Source organism: Ovis aries, chromosome X (genome assembly GCF_016772045.2).
Source record: "Ovis aries strain OAR_USU_Benz2616 breed Rambouillet chromosome X, ARS-UI_Ramb_v3.0, whole genome shotgun sequence".
Lineage (NCBI taxonomy): Eukaryota > Metazoa > Chordata > Mammalia > Artiodactyla > Bovidae > Ovis > Ovis aries.
This window is the reverse complement of record NC_056080.1, coordinates 64,239,568-64,258,419: the sequence shown is the minus strand read 5'-3', so window position 1 is coordinate 64,258,419 and position 18,852 is coordinate 64,239,568. Positions and strand designations below refer to the sequence as shown.

At 39.9% G+C, this 18,852-nt stretch overlaps 2 protein-coding genes across 4 annotated transcripts in view; both read right to left on the bottom strand.

Moving 5' to 3' along the window:
* Window positions 1-16,778, bottom strand: part of GCNA (germ cell nuclear acidic peptidase) — a 26,839-nt gene extending 10,061 nt beyond the window's left edge. The window contains exons 1-8 of the mRNA XM_042242488.2: window positions 16,697-16,778; window positions 16,178-16,271; window positions 14,905-15,091; window positions 14,463-14,562; window positions 12,921-12,975; window positions 4,851-4,897; window positions 4,399-4,435; window positions 1,901-1,983 (exon numbers count right to left, since the gene is read on the bottom strand). Of these exons, the coding sequence (XP_042098422.2) occupies window positions 1,901-1,983; window positions 4,399-4,435; window positions 4,851-4,897; window positions 12,921-12,975; window positions 14,463-14,562; window positions 14,905-15,091; window positions 16,178-16,271; window positions 16,697-16,778 (685 nt within the window). The remainder of the gene's footprint in view (window positions 1-1,900; window positions 1,984-4,398; window positions 4,436-4,850; window positions 4,898-12,920; window positions 12,976-14,462; window positions 14,563-14,904; window positions 15,092-16,177; window positions 16,272-16,696) is intronic.
* OGT (O-linked N-acetylglucosamine (GlcNAc) transferase) overlaps window positions 16,529-18,852 on the bottom strand; it is a 42,792-nt gene continuing 40,468 nt past the window's right edge. For all 3 annotated transcript variants that reach the window (XM_060408195.1, XM_004022178.5, XM_004022177.5), the window contains exon 22: window positions 16,529-18,852. In XM_060408195.1, the coding sequence (XP_060264178.1) occupies window positions 18,678-18,852 (175 nt within the window). In that variant the 3' untranslated portion in view covers window positions 16,529-18,677.

Here is an 18,852-nt window from a genome sequence, read left to right as displayed (position 1 = left end):
TCTTTCTTAAACTAGTCCATAAGTCCAAAGCTCTCAGAACCACTGATGTGAAAATGAGGACAGAAGTTCTGATGCCAGCACCAAGAGGCCCTGGGAACACTGGGATGGTCCCTAGCCTCATAGAGGACCCATCTGTTCATCTGGAAACAAGGGGCAGCATGCCTAAGACACAAACTGTCTGCATTCTGCTCAGAGTTCAGCATCTAGATTTCTACGATTCTGGATGTAAAAAATATAAATCACAGCACAGACAAGTTATAAAAATGTATTTATGGTGCAAAAACTCTTTATCCTAAAATTCCACATTTGGGATAACATATTTTGAGTACCATCTATGATTTAAATTATCAAAGAACTTAAAAAAAAAAAAAAGAACTGCAGATATGCAGTAAGGAAAGAAAAAGCAGTGGGTGTTCCTATGGGAAAAAAGTCATCCTTCCTAGAAGATTTAAAGATTTCCCATGTGCAATTTAAATTCTAAAAAGTAGGGACAAAAATGAACAAATTTATAAAACAGAAACACTCACAGACCTAGAAAACAAATTTCTGGTTACAAAAGGGGAAAGAGGTGGGCGAGGGAGGAAAGATAAATTAGGAGTTTGGCATTAACATATACACACTACAATGTGTAAAATGGATAACCAACAAAGACCTACTGTATAGCACAGGGACCTATAGTCAGTGTCTTGTAATAAACTAAAATGGAAAATAATAGAAAAAAGGAATATATGTGTGTGAGTAACTTAATCACTTTGCTATGAAACTAACACACCTGAAACTGACAAAATATTGTGAATCAACCCGATTTATGGATCTTCTGACTAAAGGAGTCAGCAACTGACTTTGGCTTTGTCATTCAGGCCCCTACGCTAAAGCTACTTCCCCTGGGGCTCTGTGTACATTGCAGAAGCTTGTCATGTTACACCCCCTACTCTGCACCTGGACCTGCATCCTGCTCAGGCAATCTACTCAGAGCTAGAGAGGAGGGGAAAAAAGAAATCAGATGGGACAGGTGATGAAACAGTAGGAGATGAGGGTTCCAAGCCACCTATCCTTTCCCTGCTCTGATATCCCAGGTTAACTAGCAGAATCTGGCCAATGCTAGCTCGGGGGGTAGTTACCAAAGCAGCAGCCAGTATTTTTAAGGGTGCCAGTACTTTAAGCAGGTGCCCGTGTCTCTTGCCCTATGTCAGGTCCTAAGCAAATGGAGATCAGTAAAATACTATCCCAAAGGTTTAAGAAGCTCCTAGTCTTCCTATGTCTCAAACCCACTGAACAGGTTCTGAATTGCAAGTAAAACTCCACACCTCCTGAAAGGTGATGAGGGCCTCTGAATTCAAAGAGGCAAGGATCTGTTATGGCAAATACACGCTAAGAAAAACAAGACTCTCTAGAAAATATAAAGAGGGTAGCAAAAGGCAAAGACAAACAGCTAGACAGAGAAAACAAGCGTATCCCTGAGAAGTCACCGCCAGCTAGCCTATAAGCCTCACACGTCCTCATCTCCATCAGACTGGAAAGAATGAGTCCCTTCCTCCTCCCTGTCATCCACACACAGAGAGATGAAGAGTGGAAGACAAAAGAGCAGGGCAACCTTCATGTTGCTCAGGTTGAGTTCCTAACCTCCTCTGCTCCTGCAACATAATGCTCAGTAGGTAAGAACCCTACAGAGAGTGATGCCTGGGTTCTACGGTAGCAGGAACAGCTGCTGCTCTGTTAGGAAATTAACCAGGGAGTGCAGGGGACCCAGCCATATCCACATCCAGCACATAGGAAGGAAAAACAGTGGCACTCACTACGGAATGATTCAAAACAGAATGTTTGCCGACTCATCCTGAGATGACTGTGCATGGTGAAGCTGCACTGCACAGCTCTTTCTCTAAGTTAGTAGTATACTTGCCTTTGTGATTTATTTCACGTATCTTAGGTTTCTTTTTCTCAGGGACGTATTCATCATCAGAGTCTGAGTCAATCACCACGTAGCTGAGTGACAGGACAGAGAAAAACAAAAGCATGAAAGCAACATTCTTCTTTTCATTGCATTTTCTATTATACTTTTCTCCAGTGAGCAAAATCACTTTGAAATGATTTTGTTGGTTTCCTAGAGTAACTCTGTTCCCCTCCTCTGGAACCACTCAATCATTGTTCCTGATTTTCCATCTTTCCTAACTTCCTACCAAACCTTTCCATCTGCCTAAATCCTTTCAAAGGGAGGAATCTGTCTAGTATTGAGAGTTGAAGTGGGGTGTCAGAGGGTATGTGTTCAAATGGTTTTGGTGTGAGGGGAAAATGATTAAGGAAAAGTCTAATTGCCATTTCTCTTTATCCGCGTTGAGATCCCCCTGCCACAGATGCAGAGAGGCAGCCTCAGTGGGGAGGTTTTTCCCGGGTGCTACTCTTTGCAGCCCAAAGCCAGCACCACCTCTCTAAGTGAGCAGTATCCCTGTGACACCCAGGATGTGGGTGTTGTGGGCACACCTCTGGAACTGTCATTTTCAGCTCTCCAGGTATTTGGGTCAGATGTTCCAGAAGGCTGAAATTCACCACCTTTATTTCCTACACAGTGTATAAGTGTGATATACCTTTATGATGAGAGAGAAAACTCCTTAAAACGCTGCTAGAGAACTTGTCTGCCCTCGTTACAGACACAAATCTATTCATCCATTTCCTTCATATTCACCACTTTTAAGCTGCCAAGTTTACAGACCTTTGCTCTCTTGTTGACCATTCATTCCATCCTTAAAATTCTTGATTCCTGGGACACTATTGATTTTGGTTCTCACTTGTTTGCCCACTCCTTCTCACTCATTTCCCTTCCTCGCTCGTCCCCAGGTTTTATCCACATCCCTTTCACGCCAAGCCAATCAATCCCTAAGGATTGGGTAAACATTATCTATCCACCAGCCCAACTTTGCTTCTGACTTCTGGCTCCATAGTGCCAGTCTCCTACCTGGATGTCCTATGGGCAGGGTCAATTTTTAGTCAGTCTACACAGGTACAGCCTCACCAACTGTTTATTGGTGGTATCTGTTTGAACCAATCAGGCAGCAATCCTGACTAATCCCTGTTTGTATCTCTTGGTTGTTAAATTTTTTTTAGTATCAGCCCTGCCTGTAGGCCCCTCAATCTCAGCATACCCAAAACTGAACACATCACCTTCTTCCTCAAATCCACCCTTCCTACAGCATCCCACAGATAGAAGGCCCCAGAACTGGATCAAGATCTGTGGGCACTCCAGGAAGACACCTCAAAATGGATTTTCTTTACATATTTGTTCAACATCTATCTAGTGGAGACAGGAAAAAACCAATTGGATATTCTTAAATTTATTTTCAGTCAAGGGCTCTACAGCATATAATACTGAAAATCAGGATATTTCTAAGGATCTATGACATTCAAAATGTAAATGGCAATGGTGGAAATTCTGCATCTTTGTGGTGATGTTTACAGTACCTACTCCATATACATACCATATACGTTTGTCAAAACTCATCAAACTGTATACCTAAAAAGGGTGAGTTTTTCTGTATGTAAATCATACCTCAATAGACCTAACTTCAAAAATATAAATTAAAAAACCGATCATTTCCAATAGATAGCTTTATACAATGCATTATTCAGTTCTAGAATTTCAGCTGATTGCAACTGCTGACTTCACACATTGGTGTCAGGCTTGGTGGCTTGCATGCTGTAAAAATAATCAACAGAGATAGATCAGAACTAGCCAGAAAAACATTTTCCCACTTGACAGCATTATTTCGTCTTAGTGTGGGAAACAGAAATGACCAACTCACATTCCTACAGGATTCAAGGAGCTGATATGGAAACAAGTTATTTCAGATTCATTCCAGTAAATTTAGCACTATAGTATGGCACCTGGGCAACAATCCTTAGTGTAGCAGAGGACTCCTAAATAGGAAAAGTAGTAGATAATGCTGACAGGTTATGGCCAATTCACAGAGGACTTTAATTCCTAGGCTTACCTATTTGATCTCCCTTAGATAGACAATTTGAATAGAAAATTAATATGATCAAAGCAGTGTCTCAGGAGATTAATCTGGAAGTAGAATACAGACTTGATCAGAGGAGGAATAAATCAGGCTAAGGAGCCCACGTAAGAAGCTCTTGCATGAATACAAGGGTAAAAATTGATAAAGGTCTTAGTAGTGGAGACTAGAAGTTAAGGGATGGTTCAAAGAGACATTATGAAGAAGAAACTGACCAATTAGATAATGGGCCAGTGATAAGGAGTCTAGTATTTTGAACCCAGGTGTGAGATCCAACACCCATTATAACCCTGAACATAGGATTCACAGAGAAAATGTGATGTTTATTCTGAAATCATCTTACCCAAATATTATTCCTTTAAAAAAGTCAATTTTCACCAATTCTACCCACCTGACGGTCTCCTTTTTCATCTTCACTCCAGTTATATCTGAATCAGAGAAAGAAAGAGGGCATTAGAAAGCATGTGAAGCATGGTCAAATCTGATTACCTATGTCTTTAACTCCCTAAAACCAAAGTCCATAAATTAGACTTGGTTAAAATTTATGGTGGACTCTTAAGTCATCTCCCATGAGAGACAGAGAGAGAGAGGAGATAAAAAAGTACAGAGATCTATAATGAGAAAAAGGACAGGAAGCAAATTGGAAAAGAAGCACAGAGGACATCCTCTGTTCCTCACAGCAGGGAAATAAACTTTGTTTCACCAATCTAGAGAGCTCTAGAGAAACAAAGCTAGAACAGCTTATACCAAATGTCCAAAATCACATTTCAGTCATCTCTACGAAGACATGGCTAAATTACGCTTTTAGACTGTAAATTACTGCTTTGAGAAGACTCTACTTACAGCAGTCAGGCTCTTCATCAGTGTCTGAGTCCACAGTAACAACAGGACTGCAAAATAAAATACATTCTGTTTTAAAGGAAAGCTACTAACATACGTTCTGTTTTATTTTATTTTTTTCATATGTTCTGTTTTAAAGGAAAGCTACCAACAATATTAGCAACCAAATGTCAAAAATCTCATATGAAAAGAACCACCAATCTGAGTTTCTGAAATGTAAAAAGGCTTTAAGGGCTTATGAAATGAAGATCACAGTAGTGGAAGAGAAGAAAAATTAAAAGCCACAAGCTGCTCAAAGCCGCTTTGTGCTCTACTACACAAAGTCAGGGAAAGAATGTTAGTTGAGTATCATTAGCTATCAGTGAGAAGCCTGTTTTCTGCCCAGTGGTATATTTCTATTTAAAAATATGAGGAAAAAAAATAAAATAAAATAAAAATATGAGGACTTCCCTGGTGGTCCAGTGGTTAAGACTCCACATTCCAATGCACAGGAAGCAAGTTCAAATTCTGGTTGGGGAACTAAGTCCACATGCTATGAGGTATGGCCAAAAAGTAAAAAATAAAGTTAAAAATAAAAATAGAGATATGAAAATGAATTCCAAGAAAGGGACCACAGGGAAAAAGACTTGAGAATGCAGAGATTACAGTTAAAAATCAAAAGGGCAAAAGAGCAAGGGGGACACCTTTTGGGGCTTTGCTGCGTGAAGAGGATCTACTGATTGGGATTGCTATCTGAGTAAATGCACAAATGCTGAAGTGCATTTCTTGGGGAGAAAACACAGGGTGATTTCAAACCTGAAACTGCTCCCTGTGGTGAACCATGGCATTGGGCCCATTGCTTCCCGGCCTCACAATCTGCCAGAGACCCTAGCACTCATTCTACCCCAGCTAGCAGCAGGCTGCTTGGCTGGCTGTTCTAGCTTCACACTACAGTCAGCCCTCTGTATTGAAGGGTTCCACATCTGCTGATTCAATCAACCTCAGATGGAAAACACTCAGAAAAAAACCATGCCAGCAAGTTCCAAGAAGCAAAACTTGAATATGCTACGTGATGGCAATTATTTACGTAGCATTTACATCGTAGTAGGTATTATAAGTCATCTAGAGATGATTTAAAGTACATGAGAGGATGCGCATACATCATATGCAATTACCACACAGTTTTATGTAAGAGACTTAAGCATCCAAGGATTTTGGTATCCAAGAGGAGCCCTGGAAGCAATCCCCGCCTACCCCAGATACTGAGGGACAACTGTACTGAGGTGACACCAGAGCACATTCCAGCTGGGGGTTCTTTAGCTCACCAGAAAGCAAGTGACTGGACATCCCCTAAATCAGCCACTCATGATGATTCAGAGAGGCTCAAAGTCCAGCTCAGAAAAGCCATACTTCCATGCTGGAGCCAGGTTCCAATTCTAGGACCTACTCATGGGTAATCTTATCATGAACTATTGTGACATACAGCTAACAGAGGAAAATAAAGTGCTGAAGAAACTGGGCATCATAGCTCTAAAGTTTAACATATTGCTTTACATATTTATTAGGTTTTACAAAATATTTATAAGGTTTTACATAAAAAATCAGCCTTAACCACTTCTTGTAGACTTTTATTTTGGCCTTGAGATTGATTACTGGACTGATTATATACCTTTTAAACACACATGTTGGCTCACCCCCTTGATTAAGTTTTCTATTCATTTATTGGTCATTGTACACTGGACTTATTCAATAGTAGGCGTCAAGTCATTTTTGTTCAATCAAGAATGAAATCTCTTGGTTTCCTAGGTATGGGTCAAAACGTGACTTTGGTTATATAAAATCTATTATCAATATACATCACTACATATAAACTAAAATGTGATTCATACATCATGTATCTTTTCACACACTTCTGTGTTACACACACACACGCATTTTCTTTAGAGGTCAAATAAAAGGAACCAGGGATCAGAAACAGGACACAGAAAGTTATACAACAGAGTTCCACTCTAATCCCCAAAGAGAAAACATCTTTTTCAGGGTTGGCAGGTAACCAACAGGAAAAGTAAAAAGGTCTGAGGACAGCACTAAGGAAGAAATAGGTGGTCAAAAAAGCAGAATGTAGTACCCTTTTCAAGTAAAATGTATGACCAGGAGTCCAAGTCCCTAGAAAGTGTTTAAAGACTCATGTCACTAGGTGCATATTAGAAAATATATGCACCTGAGAAAAGCCATTTGGCTTACCCAGAACTCTACCATGGAAGGACTAAGAAATCATATTAGAAAGCTTTCAAGATATATAAAATAAAAGCCCTTGAAAACTTTTAAGTACCCAGAGATCTTCTCTTTAAAACTGAAGCCATAAACCATACAGATTATGCTTTCCTTAACTACAGAAAAAGATATAGAAGAATCAATATCAAGTTATTAGTAATTATTACTTCAAAAGAATGGGAGGGTGTGTACATGTGAGGTTGACTCTCACTTTTTACTTTAGATGTTTCTGTATTGTTTATTTTTAACGTGGGCCTGTATTCTACTGGTAATTTCTGAATAAATATGGAATAATTAAATAGGATGGGTACATCCATGGTTCATTCATTCATTGATTCAACCATTTATTTATCATCTATAATAGCCAGCCCACTAGGTGACCCATTTGCTTTTCTGACCCAATTATTTTTCAAGTGAGTGTAACAGGGTAATTTTTACAATATGGGATTTCTGCATTTTTATTGTGTGGTAGTCATTAACAAAACAAAGAATCTTGTGCTTAAAAACAAAACAAAAAAAAACTACTCAGTGAGCACCAGAGAATATGAATTAGGCTTTGATTGCTCAGTGAAAACCAGTCCCCTATTCTTTGTATTATGTATCTCAGTAGCATTTCTGCCGTCAGAGTGCCAAAACCTCCTCAACGACCTTGTCCCATAAATCACTGGGAAAATAAGAGGTAATCACACAGGAACACCCTCATCCTCCCACCAACAAATCTACTGACCTGTCTGTAACTATAACCAACTCTGCCTTAACAAGGAATGCAGTGTCCCCTCCACTATCTAAGGCCATACCCTCCCTTATTCCTTGGATCTCTCCCCTGCAGTTCTCAAGGAATTGCTTCCTGCCACCTTCCATGCTATGCTGCAGGACTGACCCCTCTCTCCTGGGTCATTCATTCTACTATCCCTAGACCCCATGTCCTCCAATCTTATATTTCTAGCCTTGAACTCTCCACTGAACTCCACCTATCTATATGGTATCTTGGATATTTACTAAGTATTTAAAGTGTGTCATGACCAACACAGACTTTTTTATTTTGTCCTTCCATTCTGTTCCTTTCTGGGTTTTTTTTTTTTAATTTTAAAATCTTTAATTCTTACATGCGTTCCCAAACATGAACCCCCCTCCCACCTCCCTCCCCATAACATCTCTCTGGGTCAATGGCACTACCATCCAACCACTAATGCAAACCAAAAATTTAGGAGTCATCCTTGATTTTGCTCTCTCTTACCTCTCATGTCCAATCCATCAGCAAGACCCGTTGGCTCTACTTCTAGAGTGTATTTCATCTAATCTAATACATTATTATATGTACCTCTAAGAAAGGAAAAAACACTATCAAATGATGACATGCTATCAAATGTATGAAGCATCCCAGTCTCAGAAATGTTAAGATGTGGGGAAAGTCTCTGAACTGAACGATAATATATTCTATACTTATCCAAATCTCTCCAACTTCACTATCACCACCCTACTCTAAACCATCATTACCGCTCACCTAGATTTCTGCAAATCAAACCTGAGCCTCAGTTGTCAATGAACCATTTATCTCAGAGGGCTACTATGAAAATTAAACAAGATCCTAGAGGGTCATGTACTTCTCCCCCATTCACGGCATTTACCACACTATACTGTTTATTGCCTGTTTACATGCATCTATCTCCCATTTCAGACAGTAACCTGTACATGGATCTCGAAGTGTGTCTGTTTCATACTGTTAAGTACAAAGTCAGTACTCAATAAATATTTGCTGAATAAATAAATGAATCTCAAAAAGTGGTTCCAAAGATCCCTTTCATTATTTTCCATCCTCCCACCCACATCCCACTGAACCTCATTTTTAAAGGATTTTTTGTCTATTGGATCTCATTAAGAAATATTTTTCCACTTAAAAATTTAATTACATACATGAAAACTCAACCCTTAGAATAGAAGAAAATAATAGCAAATGAAATAACTAACAAAGGATTAATTTCCAAAATATACAAGAAGCTTATGCAACTCAATAACAGAAAAACAAACAACCCAATCAAAAAGTGGGGGGAAAAGTGGGAACAAGACCTAAACAGACATTTCTCCAAAGAAGACATACAGATGGGTAGTAAACACACAAAAAGATGCTCAACATCATGAGAAACACAAATCAAAACCACAATGAGATATCACCTACACCGGTCAGAATGGCCATCATCAAAAAATCTACAAACAATAAATGCTGGAGAGGGAATCCTCTTGCACTGCTGGTGGGAATGTAAATTGATACAGCCACTATGGAAAACAGTATGGAGATTCCATAAAAAAACTAGGAATAAAATCACATATGACCCAGCAATCCCACTACTACCCTGAGGAAACCAAAATTGAAAAAGACACATGTACTCCAGTGTTCACTGCAGCACTATTTACAATAGCTAGAACATGGAAGCAACCTAGATGTCCATCGACAGATGAATGGATTAAGAAGCTGTGATAAGTATATACAATGGAATATTACTCAGCCATAAAAAGGATCACATTTCAGTCAGTGCTAATGAGGTGGATGAACCTAGAGCCTATTATACAGAGTGAAGTAAGTCAGAAAGAGAAAAACGAATTATTATATATTCACACGTATATATGGAATCAAGAAAGACAGTATTGATGAACCTATTTGCAGGGCAGCAATGGAGACAGACATAGAGAACAGACTTATGGACGAGAGGAGGGGTAGGAAGGAGAGGGTGGGACAAACAGAGAGAGTAGCATGGAAACATACACACTAACAAATATGAAATAGATAGCCAGTGGGAATTTGCTGTATGACTCAGGGGACTCAAACTGAGGCTCTGTGACAACCTAGAGGGGTGTGAGGCTCAAGAGGGAGGGGACATATGTATACCTATGGCTGATTCATGCTGATGTATTGCAAAAATCAACACAATATTATAACTATCCTTCAATTAAAAATAAATTTTTAAACAAGGGGCCTTTTAAAATATCTACTCAATACTGTCTCAATGATTTATCAATTTAAAAAATTCCCCCCTCAAAAATTAATTACATATATATGCCCATCTATGAGACAGCCTGAAGTACAGAGTCAGCCTAAAGCAAAAATAAACAAACAAGTAACAATATCACCACATTAATGAAAATACAGTGCCCAGATACTTGACATAATGGTCCTAACTTGCAGTGGGGGCAGGTGGAGAGCCTGGCAGGTTGCTGTCCAGCCTCAAGAGCAATCTCCAAGCAGAAGTCCAGCATCTGGTCTTTGCATCTATAGCTTCAGGAATTCAGGTTTCTCAATTTTTCATCAAATGCTAGAGGAGTGACTCCTGTTAACCAAGTTTTCAAGGGGCTGATTTATAAAGCAGAATATACTTGCTTGCTTCTTAGGGGAGAACTAATGCCAACCAAGTGCCCTGGGAATTCCCTATTTGGGGCATGTTACTGAGGGTCATGGAGAGAGCCGGGACTTTACCTTGTGCATTTTTGATCACACACACACACACACACACACACACACACAACTTTGATTCTTTAGTTGAATGCCACACCTAGCATCTTTGTGCATTTAATTACATTCATAAATTGGATTTTTCTAGGATTGAGTTCTAGAAGTCAAATTACTCAGTCTAAAGTAGGACCAATTTTATAGCTCTAGGTACATTTCCTTATTTGTTTCCAAAGGGTCATACTAGTTTACGGTGTCAGGAATACTACTATAATAAGACTAAATATTTAAAATTTGCTAATTTAAGCAGTAAATACTTTTAAATTAGCATTTCTTTCTATTACTTCTTAAGATATGTTTCCAAATGTTTGTTTGCTGCATTCTTTTATTAATCCTCCCCATTTTAATGGCTATCAAGAAAAAGTGTTTACCAGTTTTGTGACTGATAAAATACACTGAAAAGAGGAGTAGAGAAACACTTTGTCCCTGTTCTTCCAACAGTCCCACTTCCCAGAGATAAGTAATGTTTCTTATTCTTTCAGAAAGCTCTCAAGCATAAGCACATACCCCTACAAGTCAAGTGCACAAAACTTTCTTTCTTATAAATAGCATTATGCTTTATGAATTATTCTGCAGCTTACAGTTTTTGACTTTATAGATCTTAGTACTTCTACTATCAGCATATATAGTTCTTATCACTTTTTTTGGATGATCCATAATTTATTTCAAGTACACCCTTAGGATATATAAACTTCCAAATTTGTGTTATTACAAACAATGCATCCTTGTATGTATTTCTTAGTGCACTAGTAATTAATCATACATCCTTCATCCACAGAACTGAACAAAGACCAAAACAGTCTGTGTACGTTTGTATGTGATCCAATGAGCATGAGTTACAGGGAGAAGGGACATGGGAGAAGTAGGGGGAAGGAGTCAAGAGAAAGTAAGAGTGAACTACAAAAAGAACACATATGAAACAACCACTTGTTTTTAAAAAGAAAAAGTCCTTGTAGTAGAATTACTGGCTCAAAGGACACGGACATTTAAAATTTTCATATTGCCAGACTGAACTACAAAAACGTTGTACCAGTTTACAGTCCCACCATGACTGCATGAAATTTCCCTATGGGTTTGCCAACACTGGGTATTATCAAAATTTTTAAATCTTTGCTAATCTGATATTTGAAAAATGGTAACTTGTTTAAAGTTCCTTTAAATAATAAAATTAAAATTTGAATAAATTTTAATGTCTATAAGCCATTTGTATTTTTTCCCAGAGAACTACCTTCTAAAACTTTTGCCCATTTTCTCTTTGTTCACCTTTTAATTGTTGCTTTTATTTATTTTTTGGCCATGCCACATGGCTTGTGAGATCTCAGTTCCCCAGTCAGGGAATGAACACAGGCCACCAGAGTGAAAGCCTAGAATCCTAACCACTAGGCCACCAGGGAACTCCCTAATTGTTACTTTTTTCTTTGTAGACTAAGGAAGATAGACTTTTATCATAAGTAATACAAATATTTTTTTCAGTTTCTTGTTCATTTTTATGTTTTTGTTAAGATATTAAATTTAGAAAGACATTCCTCACTTCAAAATTATTGGAAATAAAATCCAGCTATATTTTCTAGCATTTTTAATGGTTTCACTTCTAATTTTAAAGTATTTTATTTGTGTGTAATTTATTTTGCTATAAGGAGTGATGAGGTAAGAATCTAATTCTTGCTGTTTTCCAAATGGTCAACCAATTATCTTCAAATTATTTGTCAGTGAAGCTATCTTTTCCCCACTGATTTGAAATGCCTTTTTTTTTCCCATCCTGAACTATATTTTCATATGCATTTGGGTCAATTTCTAGACTCCCTAGTCTATGGTCTCTACTTTCTTCCACACGATACACTTATCTGTATGCTTATCTTACCTAGAAAGGAGAAAAAGAGAGCAACCTTTCAGGAGAATGAAGACTTAAGAGATGAGACAACTATTTTAAAATACCTATCATGAAAAAGAAAAATGCTTCATCTGTGCACCTCTAGAGGGGAGTACTGACAACAATGGGGTGTGAATAACAAAAGGACAGACTTGATGGTCATCAGAATGATGAGTTTTCTAGAAATTATGTTCAACAATGCATAAAGTTGCTTCATGGAGTTGTATACTCCTGGCCACTAAAAGAGCTCTTATATAGAGGGTTTATGCATTGGATAGGAGGCTGGACTCCCATGATTCTAAGATCTCTTTTTACAATTCTCATTTTATGACTAACCAAATTATACATTCTATAGACTCTAAATGACATAACTGTATACTTTTTGAGAAAATCGATTTGACAACAGAGTAGGACTAAACTAAGAGAAAACAGTTTTTTCAAATCTCACCATTTATCATCCTCGACCTTCACACGGCCAGCCCCTTCTTTGGACATGTCCACATCTGTTAAGAAACCAAAACCAATTAGACGTTTCTACACTCTGCATTTGCTTTTAAGCAGCTTCTTCACTGTAACCTAAAACCAAAACTTCACTCCATGAAATAAGTATTTAAATTTGTTTATTGTCGACCTTTCTCCCACCTCACTCCACCAAGATTCTTTGTACGCCAGTCAGAACGCCCAAAGCATATGGGGGCTCCTGATGTTAAGTCACCTCAACGCCACCTATTACAGAAATAGGCGAGAGCAATCATTCATCAGCCTCCAGATCAATTTTCTCTCCGTTATATGGCTTTAGCATGCGCTACTAGGTCCCTGGCCCAATGCTCTTTCACCCTTAAATGTATTCCTAACCCACACACACATCACCACCCTCTCTTCCCTCTCCCCACATCTTCGTTTCACCTACTTCTACCTCACACCCCAAGAAAGTCTTCCATCAGGCTTTCACAACCCCCCTTCACCAACTCCCTACTTCTGCTCAGAGCTAGACTTATACAGACCAGGCCACACATCCCCACACACCTCAATCCAACTCACAAACTCCCCAACCCCCTCCTCCCACAGGGGATCAGGTCACCCTCCCCCCACAACTCCATCTTCCTACTCTCACCTTCTCCCTCAGCTAGTCTTGCACTCAATCAGGCCTCGAACCCTCTGTTCACCATCACACTCAACACAGCGCCTCCTCTCCCCCTCCTTTGCCTCCCCCTCCCTCTTCTCCCCACCTTTGCACCAATCAAGGCTAGACTCATCCTCCCTCCAGTCTTGAACCAATAAGACCTCGACACCTCCACCACCCCTCACGCACACTTCCACTCATCTTGTTTCTGCCTCTTCTCCCCAGGAGGTCCTTACACAAACAGGTCTAGACCCTTCTGCTGCGGCCTGGAGATAGCCTTGCACCAATCAGGCCTTGACTCCCACCTCCTCTTCCCCAGGGACCTAGACCCCTCCCCCATCTCACCTCTCCACGCCCACAGTGAGTCTTGCACCAGTAGGGGCCTCGGCTCCTCCATTCCCCCCTCCGACACTTGCCTCTCACCCCTAGCTGATCAGGCATCGACACTCCTGCCTCCCTCCCAAAACTTACCCCACCCCTCCCCCACCCTACCCCAGGAACATACATGCACCCCTACCCAGCCTCCACCTGCCCCTACCGCCATACTCCAAACTCCAGCCGGTCAGCCTTCCACCCTGCTGCAGCTGCATGCCACCTCCCAGGCCTACTTCCTTATGCCCCAAACTGGTATATCTGCTTGCCCATCCCCCATCTTTAGCGGAGTTAATATCACTAACACATGCACAAAAATTCCTTCTTCCCAAAGTATTAGGTGCAAACAGGCAAAATATTTTGCCAAAATCTCAGCCTCAAGATTCACGGAAAATCAGTGTCCAGGGCTTATGGTGGTCCTCACTTTAATGAAGCCTGCTCAACCGCAACAAGTTTCAAGATTTGCTCTCGCTTTGCTACCCTCCATTCACCTACCTGCTTCTGCAGCCTCTGGCCTAGTCAGTCGCTGCTCTCCTCGGACAAGTGCGTGGTGTGCAAGGTCCCGAGCAACTGTAACAAACGCCAAGCGCAAGCCCTTTTATAGGGCCCGGGCTCAGCTGGCGGTAGGAACTGACGTATTCCCGCCCTCCCTGTACCCACCTATCAGTGTGTTCACCAGGCAGATTCAAATTTTCGCGGTTATGAATTTGGCGCCCTGGAACAGTACTTCCGGAATCACGTCCATCTCTTTCCACAGTGAATGCGCCATTTCACACAGATGACGTAGTTTAGCAATCCTTCATTTTGGGGGGCGACAGGGAAAAACCGAGCCAAATCCTCCAGAATAATTTCATCATTTGCAAGGACTTGGATAAGCGAGCCCTGTTTCTTGCTTGAATTGCCCATGCCTCTAGGTTCCTTTGCCTCCCCCAATCACGCATGAAGTTGAGGGATAGGGGTGTGGGGGCGGGGGCACGGGCGCAGGGGCACGGGCGCAGGGGCACGGGCGCAGCAGCACGGGCGCAGGGGCACGGGCGCAGGGAAGGGGGAGTGGCCGCAGGGGTGGGGGCGTGGGCGGCGCAGGCGCGGGGGCGGGCGGGGGCTCGGGCACGCAGGCCAGACCCCTAGATAAGAGTGAAGCAACAACCCAAAAGTGCCTGGCAACACTGAACTGTGATGCCCGCTTCCAGAACCCTCCGAATTCTGCAGATAGAGGAGTTAACTTGAAGCTTTTTGGCACTCACTCCTGACACCAAGAAAAACAAACGGGGGTAGATTAAAACACACACACACACACACACACACACACACACACACACACACACAGAGGTAAGCAAATGCTTTCTATATTGTGCCTGATTCTCTGGCAAAAACCCATACATCCCATAATTTAAGCATTTGGCCAACAGAATACAAACAAAATGTCCTTGGCATTTAAAAATATTAATAACAATGAGTTTATATCATGTTAGAAATGGTTCCAAACGTTTTATTTGGATTTAATCCTTACAGACACTTTAAAAAAGCAATGTTAGTACCCTCATTTTATAGCAATCAGTGGCTAAAAAGTGGCAGGGAGCTAGAATTCAAATTCCAGTAGCACTAATTTAGTCTGAAGCACCAAACTGCCTATCTACATATATAAAGGTACTTTCTGATTTGATAAGAAATTGGGTTAAAAAAGGTTTATCATTATAACCTTATCTTTTACAAGAAACTTTTAATTTACCTCTATAAGCTGCTTCCATAAAATAAGGCTTACATAACTGTGTGGCTCAGAGGTTTGGGGAAAGAATCTGAACATTAGCTGTAGTTAGTATTAAAAGACATGTGCTTCGAGTAAAGAGTGGATTTAGGACTGGAATCAAATGGTAAGTTACACAAGTTTATTCAAGGTACATAAGAAACTCCTTTAGACTGCAGGCAGAAGGAGCTGAAGCAGACTGAAAATAACTGATGCAGATTCCTGATAAATAGTCAAGAGGGTGGTAAGTATTTATGACTAAGTTACTGGATACCTTTCTTGTTCCATCTTCCAAGAAACAAACACCAACCTACATTAGGGCTTTGAGGGTCACAGTCCACAGAACTTAGGAGGTAAAGCACCAGGTATTTTATTGGAAACAAATTCTTGTTTATATCTCTGTGAAAACAGGCACCTGAACTGCCTGTTCTGGTCCCTGATACATGGATATCCTCCTCCCTCATACCTGTCTTTGAGTTCAATCACCATATGAAGTGGGAAGGAACAGTCCACATAAACAATGAGACTACAAGGGTAGATGAAGCCAGAATGGTTATCAGCTAAACAGGAACAAGCACAAGTGAGTGCGCTGGGAGTCTCAGGCTTTCTCAAGTCTTAATAGATTATACACCAACCTGACCCATGCTCCACCACACATGGCTGAGAAAATGAAATAATTCTTATTATCATAGGTGCACTATAAGGAAATTTGGTCCTGTTGTCGTTTGGAACTGTTGAAATATAGATTTCATCATTGGAGGACCCTGTTATTCCAGCCAATGCTCAATTTAACAGAACACAAAATACATCAGCCATATTAAGGGCAAATCATTCATTTATTGTTTAAAGATTGCAAGACAACATCTGAATTTCTGTAGCACAATTTAAATGTTTTACTTCTTTGATAAAGCAGAGTATAATAGGAAAAAACAAGTAGTTTCCAGTAATATCTATATCTCTATTCAGAAATAAGTCCTCCACAGACATGTTACCTGGAAACAAAAGCCTGTTACAATAAGCAAAGCTTCAACCAGAGCGGCTACTTTTCGTGCCAGGAAAAGGTTCATCCCTATAGGAGGAATGATGTGCTATGTAAAATGGCTGTAAGGTCACAGCCTTGAGGGCACTGGAAGTATATTATCCTATTCCACATTAAGTAGCTTGGTGAATTCCAAACATCAATTTATTTGCAACCAAGCTGGCAACCTTTAACTGGTATCTTAATTAGATAAAAAATAAATTAAGAAATCCCTAAACTGATGTTCTTTCATTTACATTGTTAAAAGGTACACAAGTTCATTAACATGTAATTCTGCTTAGAATTACACTTGAGACTCTTTGCTCAGATTTTGGTTAATAGTATGAATCTTTCAGAAATTTCAGAAAGTTCTTATTAATCAATAATTTGTCAGCTAGGATACATTCAGGCATCAGCTGCAACTACAAAATAGGTGCACTGCCTCAGCACTTTGGAAAGACATTATAATCTAGAACACTACTAGCAGACAAAATATTACCTGTTACTGGATAGCATATGTGCAGTACAGCAAGACAAAACATATATTCATATGTTGGCTTATTTAAGCCTCAAGCTCTCCATCCTTTGTTGAAATTCAATTTTATTCCTATGAGTTTAATACCAAAAAACTCAAGCTCCAGGAGGGCTAAAGTCTAATTTGTACTCCAAACCAAGTAGCAGTGCAGTTTGCTACTACTGAGGCTGAGTCCGAAAAGACTTCAGGATCAAGTCCAGAAGACAGTTATTACACATGATACCCTAGAAGGTCTGAAAAATAATTACTCATATACATTATCTGGTCCTTTAGAGCTTTTTTCCTATAACATGTTTTTTGATGAAAGTTATTTAATGTATCAGAGATAACTGTGACTTACTGATCAAATATTTGAATACTTACCTGGGATTTCATTTCTGCTGAAAGAAATAGGAAGAACAGGACTCACTTTAAAAAAAACAAACTTCAGAAATGAAGGTAAAAATATTATCACACATTATCACTTTTGGAAGCAGCATAGAGGGACAGTCAAAGGTAAAACACTGGTGAAATAGGTCAAGACTCTAGGCCAAGAAAACCTATATTATTATCATCAATGACAGTACCACAACTGTGCCCTTCATAATTAATAATCACTCCTAAGAATTTTCATTTGGCACCAGATGATATGTTTAAGAGAAACACTCTGGGAGGTTCTGAATCAGACTTGGTTTTGTTAGCCAAGTTACAGGAAAAATTTTAAAGTCAGGGGAGGGGAAGAAGGAACTAGGAAACAGACCAGGAAAAATATTAAGTCATCATCATCATCGTCATCGTTGTCATCATCATCATCTAAACCAAGAAAGCACTGATAGCTCCAGACATTATGTCAGACACTAAAACGACTGATATAGGCTCAAGTGGTTTATAAAACCTATAAAAAGACTACACCAGCAAAGTTCCCATTAATCCGTAGAGTTCAGAAACTAAAACAAGGAAAATTTTAGCTTAAAACCTTATCTCAAGAGAATCATATACACTTCACATGAATAAAAATACCTGAAACCAAACATTTTTAAAAGCTCCAATACCCAAAATATAAAGAAAAAAATTAATTCAGAAGACTCATCAATCCATGGAATCACAAAACGGCTGGACAATCTCTCTCTCCCCTCCACACTATCCATCCCATGGAAGACCAAGGGAGATCAGACCTTCCAGACCTATGCACCACCTGGTTGCTGCAAAATCCTATGGAGACTCCTTGTGGAATAGCAGTTTCCCATCTCCTGTGTCTCTCCCTATCATACAGGAAGCAAGTCTGGCTGTGCTATTGTATTATCATTATTTGTCACCCATCTGCAACATGATGATACCATACAGATAAGTAAAAAGTACATATCTAGTTCCCTTTCACCAGAAGGTTGAGGCTCAGGTATAGGGGTAATTCTCCTGTGTACATGGTGTCTTTATTTAGGCAGATTCAGTGACTTCAACAGGCTTAATCATGTGATCAGGTTTGTTGCCAGCTGCATAATGCTCCCACATCTGTAGATACAGCCTCTCTAGTTCCATTGTGTATTGTTTGGTGTTGAACAGGGGGCTAGATATTCTCTGCTTCCAGACTTTGCCACGAATTTTCTTCAGG